Source organism: Pongo pygmaeus, chromosome 18, assembly GCF_028885625.2.
Source record: "Pongo pygmaeus isolate AG05252 chromosome 18, NHGRI_mPonPyg2-v2.0_pri, whole genome shotgun sequence".
NCBI lineage: Eukaryota > Metazoa > Chordata > Mammalia > Primates > Hominidae > Pongo > Pongo pygmaeus.
In genome coordinates this window covers 52418386-52426203 of record NC_072391.2, presented here as the reverse complement: position 1 = coordinate 52426203, position 7818 = coordinate 52418386, and the positions used below count along the sequence as shown (strand labels likewise).

The following is a 7818-nucleotide window of genomic DNA, read 5'->3' as shown; positions in this document are numbered from 1 at the left end:
GACCTCCTCATTAGGTTCAGTTCGATCGGAGGAGGGCGGTCCTCATCACCCCTCCCCCAATAAACTTACAACCCAAGTACGAACCCGGAAACAGATGCAGTTTCCAGATAAACATCCTGACAAGTCCCACCACTTCCCATGCGCATGACCCGCGAGGTGGTCAGCTTGGCTCCACGGATTGGTTACGCAGCGGTTAGTCCGCTGAGCTGCAGGCGCCACGGCCTTGTCCGTTACCTTGTCAGTTTCTTTCCCGGCTACTAAAGGAACTGAGGTATGCAGCCCACGCCGCGCTGTCGCAAGAACCCCTGGCCGCAATGCATCTTTGCCTGCACACCGACCTCTCCAAGCACCCCTGGCAAAGACAGGCAACACTACATGGGTTCGGACTGATTATTTTTAAGGACACAAGGGCTTAGGAGGGGGAGAAGACGCACAGGGTCCTTAGTGGCCGGGTCAGTGATGAAGTTACAAAGTGACTGGGGGTGGTGGAGGTGAGAGACAGGGGTGAGCAGGAGAGGAAGCCTTGCTGAATCCAGAGGAGGAAGAGAGACTTGGTAGAGTCGGTGGGTGGGGCAGACTCCCAGCCTCCCACTTGGCCTTCCCCAAGGTGCCCTGCCATCTCCTCCGTGGGGTCTGCTAAAGTACAAGTCGGCCCACCACCCCAGCTCTGCGAGCAAGGACAGCTGCTAGGAGGGTTTCTGTGTGTCTGTCTCTTAGGCAAAGTGAGAGATCCTGGTCCCTGGCAAGGTCTGGCAGCTTCTTAACCTGGAGATGAATTCGAAACGTGGGGCCCATTTCCAAGATTCTTTCGCAAATCGCAGCCATTGCGCTAACCTGCTGAGAGAGGAAAGGTTGATTAAAACCCAAAGGCTGCTTAGTGGCAATTCTTAGGAAACCTCTGGGTCAGCCATGTCTCTTCTGAAGGCAAGTAAAGGGTCTAGAGGCAATTAGCTTGCCAGAGGTAATGTTTGGATCCGTTGTGTAAATTCAAATAACAGTGTAACCCACTTTTCTAAGCCAGCAGCTAATCCTGAGAGAAATTACTACAAAGAGCAGAATCTGACAGTAATTGCTGGAGGCTGCCTCATGCTTGGGGAATGTCCCTTTGTGGGATGAAATTCCCTTCCACCAGGTCCTTAACACAGTGAAAGAACCAGCCAGCATCAGGGGACAGTGATTGGCAGTCACTGGCCTGCCTGGGGATGAGCCCTTTGTAGGGTGCTCTCTAGGGACAGCACCAATCTGGGGCCTGAAGCTGTTGACCGCAGGGGCATGTCTACAACTTTCCAGGGGTTTTGGTGGGACACAGAGAGGGCTGCAAGCTGGACTTAAGCACTGACCTTAAATCTGTGGTGTGCGTCTGGCCCACAATCTTAGACTTCTCCAAAAGCCCTGGTGCCTGCCCAACCCTAGTAAACTTTCTAAGCAGCACAGCAGGGGACCAGCGAGTCTCCTCTGAAGGGCAGGCAGAGGACAAGGGCGATTGTGCTAGAGGAGCATGGTGATGCACACCTGGTGGATTTGGCAGTACACTGGACCACACGAATGCAGAGATCCTGGTTGTCCATCTCTCGAACGGCTTTCTAAGTGATTCTAGGTAAATTACAGTCTGCCTGTGAGTTTATTATTATTTGATTTTTAAATAAGGGAGTACTAGAACCTATCTCTACGCTTCCGTCTGAAAGAGTGTTGTAAAGCAATCTCCCGTCAGGTCTGTGGGAGACCTGGGCAGACGAGAATGGCAGAGGGTGTGCAATTGCCGGGCAGGGCGGTGGGTGGGTGTCTTTTGCATAGATACTCCCAGCGCCGTTGGGGGCCCACTACCTTCTGCTCCAGACGGGTACTGGCACTGCACTACAGGCTCGCTCCTCCGCGGGCACGGCGCACAGTTCAGCGGTAGTCCCTGCAGGGCAAACCTGGGGTTTCCAAAGGCTTTGGCTATGCAGGAAGACTCGTCGCACGCGGAGTCTCTGGGGACTGAGAGTCGCCGGGCAGAGGCAGGAGGCTGTCCGGGAATCACATGGCACTCAGGACTTCGTGGCCTAGGCCGGGTTGGGGGTGCACCTTCGACAGCGCTGGCTGCCGCGGTGTGCGCCAGAGACCAGATGCGCGGTTTCTCCACGCATGGGTAGTGCATGGTCAACCTAGGGACGCCTGTCTCCGCCGAGAGGAAGTCAGCTTCTTCCGATCCGGAAGGGTCATTGAAGGAGAAACGGGGCGCGGTCAGGCCACACTCCCTGCGCTCCAATCGGCCCTCTCGAGCTGCAGCGCACGGCCCAGGCAGCGACTGCGCGCCCTTTCGGAACTCCGTCAGCCTGTCCGCAGCTGTGGCCACTACCTCCTCGTCTTCAGCTTCCTCCTCCTCCTCCTCCTCCTCTTCGTCCAGGTCTTCCAGGTCACTCAGCCGGAGCCCCCGGGCCTCCTGGCTAGCAGTAACTTCTGCAGGAAATCAAGAGCGAGTGAGAAAAGCCCCAGGGCCCAAGGGAAATTCGAGGAATGCCCATCCCTGAGAAGCTTTTAGCAAGAAGCGCCCTGCACTCAGGGCATCCGCGGTGTAATTCACCAGACCTGCCGTACCACCCCTTGCACTTGCCCCAGGGTTGTTGGCCGCCTGTCCCTGAGAAAGAATTCCTGCCCCAGCCCTGCCCCCACCCTTTAGCGGACTCCTCCTCTCGCGAGCAGTGCCAAGCCAAGGAAATGCCACTTGGCGCTGCCTGAGTTCTGGATCTCAGTTTCTCAATTGTGAAAAACCAGGGGGCAGTTTTTACTCGATTTCAACATCTACAAGTGGCTGCTGTTACATCATTTAATTCAGCAAATATTTACTGAGCGCCAGCTATGTGCCTGCCATCATTTAGGTATTAGGTGTGTAGGGCATATGGCAGCAAGTAAGGCTTCTGGTGGAGCTGGCATCCTAGAGAGGGAAGTTGGGTATGTAAACTTTCTCACCGTGACAACTATGGTAAAGGAAATCCAAACAGGCTGGCAGAACAGAAAATAACTGGGAGGCTATTTTGGCTTGGGTGAGGCAGGAAGAACTTTAGGAGACAACACTTTGATGTCAAGAAGAAGCCGGTTGTGTAGAGAATTACAGGTAGAAGGCAGTGCACAGGCTAATGCTCTGAGACAGGCAGGGAAGTGCAAGGGTAAGTCTGAGGACCTTCCAGAAAATCTACCCTACAGGGCAGCTTTTGAAAGACCAAACTGCTTGATGACTTGTAAAACCCTTAAGGTGGGGTGATGAACGTTTTCAGTACCTTTGGTGTCAGCAGTTAGGCAGCCTAGTGAGTCCTCCTCTCCTCCCTCTGCCTTCCTCTCCTCCCCACCTTTGTTCTTGGGCGCCCACGTCATTTTGTTCTCTTTCTTGAGGCGCCGGCGTGCGTTGGCGAACCAGGTGGACACCTGGGTGAGGGTCATCTTGGTGATGATGGCCAGCATGATCTTCTCACCCTTAGTGGGGTAGGGGTTTTTGCGGTGCTCATTGAGCCAGGCCTTGAGTGTACTGGTGGTCTCCCGGGTGGCGTTCTTTCGGCGACTGGCACCACTCAATTCCACTGCGCCATACCTGTGGGGGAGAACCTGGCTCACACTCTAGGAGAGGAACAAGGAACTGCAGGCAGAAGACAGTCTGTGGCGTGGAAGTGTGGTTCAGCTCCCTCCCTCTCCCCTGCCCCCATCCACCCTACCTTGGCAGTGGGGGAGGAAAGACTCACAGTGCCAGTCACCAAGGCCCTTCACTCCTTACCGTTCATACTGGTACTGCCCCAGAGTCCGCTCATAGGGATAATAGGCTCCTGGTTGTGCCAGGCTGGATGTAAAACTCCCTGCAGCCTCCTTAAATTCATACTGTGGATTCTGGAGGGAGAGGAAAAGAGAATTCAGGACTATAGTTGGGGAGGGGGGCACATGGGGTGGTAGCTAAGGGTCTGGTTCAAATCCCAGTATCGCCACTGGCACTGGTCGTGTGACCTTGGACACAGTTGCTTAACCAGTTGCTTAACCACTGTGTGCCTCAATTTTTTCCTTGGTAAAATGGGGATAATAGTACTTATAGGTTATTGAAGAAGACCATGCTGGCAGAATGCTTGGCAGAATCCCTGGTGCAGAATAAGCAGTAGTTAAATATTAGCTGCTGTTATTACTGTACCACTTGTCCCTCCCTCCTTTCCCCAGTTACCCCCCACCCCATCCCCCGCCCCACAACACACACCAGCTGGGGCACTTCCTGCTTTACTCTTCTTCAGGAGCTTTTCTCTGACCCTTTGTACCTCTGTGACATTGGGCAAAGTATTTGAAATCCTGTGCACCTCTATTTCCTCATTCTTAAATTGAGATTAATGATTACTTGCCTACCTCACAGAATTAATAGAAGTATAAATGTTTTCTAAACAGTATGAAGTTCTGCAAACTGTAAGGTACTGTGTTTTTTCGTCCTCATACACAGTCCTAACCATTTCCTTTCCTCGGGAGGTGTGGGTCTTTCCTTGACTTTTTCTGGATTTCACCTGTCTCTACTGCTCACGCCCCTGGGACTCCACCCCTGTACTCACCAGTGCCCCATACAGTGCGGGGGGCTCCGGGCTATAGGGCAGGTAGCCAGAGTAGCTCTGGGCAGCTGCAGCGGCCGCATAGGGGGCTCCATAGATGCCCAAGGCGGCGCCCAGCTCCGGTCGCGCACTGCCCAGCAGTCGACTATCGTAGGGTGCGCAGCAGAGAGCGGACGCTGGGGTGGAGCCTGATGCCACATCTGAGACAGAGCGTTGGGTAGATTCGCAGCATGTGGTGCTGGAACTTGCCGACACCAGAAACTACAGGGGCAAGAAAGAGGGCACTGGAGGTCAGAGACACCCCCGCCCCCCCGCACCCCCCCTCCCCCCGCCTCCCGCTGACCGGAGCTAGAAACAAAGAAGGGAAAATCAGATTGCTCCTTCCTTCATTCATTCCTTCATTATGCATTAACTAAATGCCACCTGGGCTGAGCATTCTGTTAGGTGCTGGGACGGGAATTATAAAAAGCATTTTAACCAAACTGCCCTTATAGATGCTCCTACTCCATTGCTAAGGCCTCAGAGCCCCAGGAGGCCGGGAAAAAGTGAACGTTCTGAAACCAGAATTAAAGACACCAAACCCTCAGCCCCCTTCCCTACCCTTCTCACAGGATCCTGCAAAGGCGGAGCTAGATGGTGGCCTTAGAGACCATTACTAACGTCTCATTCCTGCTCCCATTTTATAGATTGGGAGTGGATAATCGGAGAGAGTGTGAGACTTGTCTAAGATCACACAGCAGGTCAAAGGTCAAGCCGGCACTAGACAACAGGAAAATACACTCAGAACTCTAGAGAAAAGCTGGAGAACAGTGGAGGGGGTGTCCGCAGAACTTTCCCAGGAAACCCTTGTCATTGCACAACATCCACTTTCGTTTGGAAAATCGAGGGAACCGGAGAGCTTGGGCCCGCCCAAGGAAGGGGTAGGAGAATAGCCGAGGTCAACAAATGAACAACAATATGGTGAGATGGACAGCGTTGTAGCCTACAAGTTCTTTTCTTTCTTTCTTTCTCTCTTTCTCTTTCTTTCTTTCTTTCTTTCTTTCTTTCTTTCTTTCTTTCTTTCTTTCTTTCTTTCTTTGTTTCTTTCTTTCTTTCTTTCTTTCTTTCTTTCTTTCTTTCTTTCTTTCTCTTTCTTTGTTTCTTTCTTTCCTTCTTTCTTTCTTTGTTTCTTTCTTTTCTTTCTTTCTTTCTCTCCCGGCCACCTCAGACTTCTGTATAGGAGGAAGCTTGACTGGGAGATCCCTGTGATCCCACCCACCTCACTGAGCGCGTGGTCAGAGTGCCCATGTTTCGGGTCACAAGATTTTCCAGCGTGCACTCCGGGATGAAACGTTCTCATTTAGGGATTGGGGATGTCAGAGGAGGCTGTGACACATTACCCTGGCCCTTGCTCCTTCTGGCTTCCCCCAGGACACAAGAGGAGGAAGATCAGAGGCAGGCGCCGTGCACTAGGCACTCCCTCCACCCAGTCTGTCCCCTATCCCCCATAGAGGCGCCTCTTACCTGGGAAGCGCCGCGGTACGGGTGTCCAAAGTGTGGGAAGGACATGGTGGCTGTCCCTGGCCCGTCGCTCTCTTCCCTTTCGAGTTCCCGTCTCAGCCCAGCTGTTCGGCGCCCCCAGCAGTGCGGCGTCTCAGTTCCTTACACAGCTGCGGGTGCCCAGCGCCGGTTCCTCCTCCTGGTTGGCCCCAGTGGAGGCAGAGCCGAGGGCAGCCGGGCTGCCGAGCCCTGCGCTCCGAAAGGCGCCCCTCCGGCCCGTGGGGTCCGGAAGACAGAAGGGCCCATGGATGGGCAGGGGAAGGAAGAAGATGCGGGTTCCCAAAGGCGCGTGGTGGCGAGGTGAGGCGCGGCGCGGCGCGGGGCTGTGAGGTTCCGGAGGTGTCCCAGTCCAAGGTGGCCAGAGGCTCAATGTGACGTCACGGTAATCCCGGGCCGCCAGACGGGACCCCGGGCCCCGGGGCCCTGGGCCACCAAGCGTGCCAAGCGCAGCCAGACCGTGCGCGCGCGCGCACTCTCACCCTCACTCACACTTGCTCCGGGAGGTTTGTGCAGCTGGCGAGAAACGTCAAAAACCCTGACCCTCTCTGCTCGGCGCTGAATCCTACCCCTTTTCGCCTGGAGCTCACGCGCGCGCGCACACACACACAACCTCTCCAAATTACCCGGGAGAAGTAGGAGAAACGCCTCCCTCTGAGCCGCGCAGGCCCGGGGCGCAGCGCGCTCACCTCCTCCTCTTCGGCCCGGAGGAGGCGAGAGGCAACTGGGGCGGCGAGGGAGGAGAGAATACAAAAGAAGGGACAGGAGAAAAGTGGGGGAGAAAGGCAAGAGGGAGAAGGAGGAGGGGAGAGGGGAGACAGGAGTCTGAGTGAACAGAGGCGCGCGGGGGAGGGGGAGGGAGCTGGGGTGGGCGAAGGCTGGGCGGAGGCTGAGCACTGGCAGGTGGAGGAAAGCAGAGGCCCGGGGGAGAAGCCTCCAGCCCGGTTCCTCCGCCCCTGTGCTGAAGGAAAGTTTGTTCACGCCACAGGCCCGGCTCTCGTTGGAGCAGCTCCGGGCAGCGTCGGTGGATCCCACTGGCCCGCCCATCTTTGTCCTCGGGGATCTGGTTCCCCGCCTCAGCCTCCCCAGGACTCGGGCTAGATTCCGGCTCTCCAAGCCCTGGCCTGGCCCAGGGCCTTGACCTTGGGGCTTCTCTGCAGCTGCCTGGTCCTCGAGTAGGCCGGATAGCGCCCCCTCGAGGCCGAGGCTCGGGATCCCTCAGATTCCGTCGGGGAACTAGCCAGGTCCGATCCCTGGCAGCCGCAGGCTGCTTGCTGAGATCCCTGGGCATCTCCTCTGAAGGCAAGCTTGGCTGCCTTGCGCGCGCGCCTCCCGCAGTGGCCGCGGGGCAGCCAGGGAGCCTGAAGAAGGCGCCCGATCCGGGCTGCAGCCCCTGCGCTCCGCTGGGGGTGGCGCTGGAGAGCCGCAGTGGAGCGCTCCGGGAGGGCAGCCCATTCCCTGCACTCCTCCTGGACGCCCGGCCAGGCCCAGCAGTCTGACCACCCCCTCACTCCATTCCAGGGGTCTTCAAAGGGGCTCTGATGGGTGGGCGGTGGCGGGGGTGGAGGAGGCTCGTTGGTACCCAGGAAGGGGCTGCCTCCTCTAGGCCTGGCCCCGAGACAGGGAACCTCCAATTTGCGAGCATGGTAGACTGCACATCTGAAGGCTCAATACTCAGGCCCCAACTGCCCTTCTGAGAGCCTCCGACCCACGACGTCTAGGGGTGAAAAGGGAC

At 56.3% G+C, this 7818-nt stretch overlaps 1 protein-coding gene across 3 annotated transcripts; it reads right to left on the bottom strand.

The window, feature by feature from the left end:
• Positions 1 to 352: 352 nt before the first annotated feature.
• IRX6 (iroquois homeobox 6) lies at positions 353 to 6985 on the bottom strand. Of its 3 annotated transcripts, none has more exons than XM_054455191.2 (6): positions 6051 to 6892; positions 4551 to 4808; positions 3746 to 3855; positions 3258 to 3565; positions 1825 to 2439; positions 353 to 834 (listed from the first exon to the last, which is right to left on the bottom strand). In XM_054455191.2, exons 1-6 carry the CDS (start codon positions 6093 to 6095, stop codon positions 830 to 832), a joined length of 1341 nt encoding a protein of 446 aa, XP_054311166.1. In that variant the 5' UTR covers positions 6096 to 6892; the 3' UTR covers positions 353 to 829. The 3 variants fall into 3 exon arrangements, with proteins under 3 accessions (XP_054311166.1, XP_054311167.1, XP_054311165.1); XM_054455192.2 differs by having other exon boundaries at positions 353 to 837; positions 3327 to 3565; XM_054455190.2 differs by having other exon boundaries at positions 354 to 837; positions 6051 to 6985.
• Between the last annotated feature and the right edge of the window lie 833 nt (positions 6986 to 7818).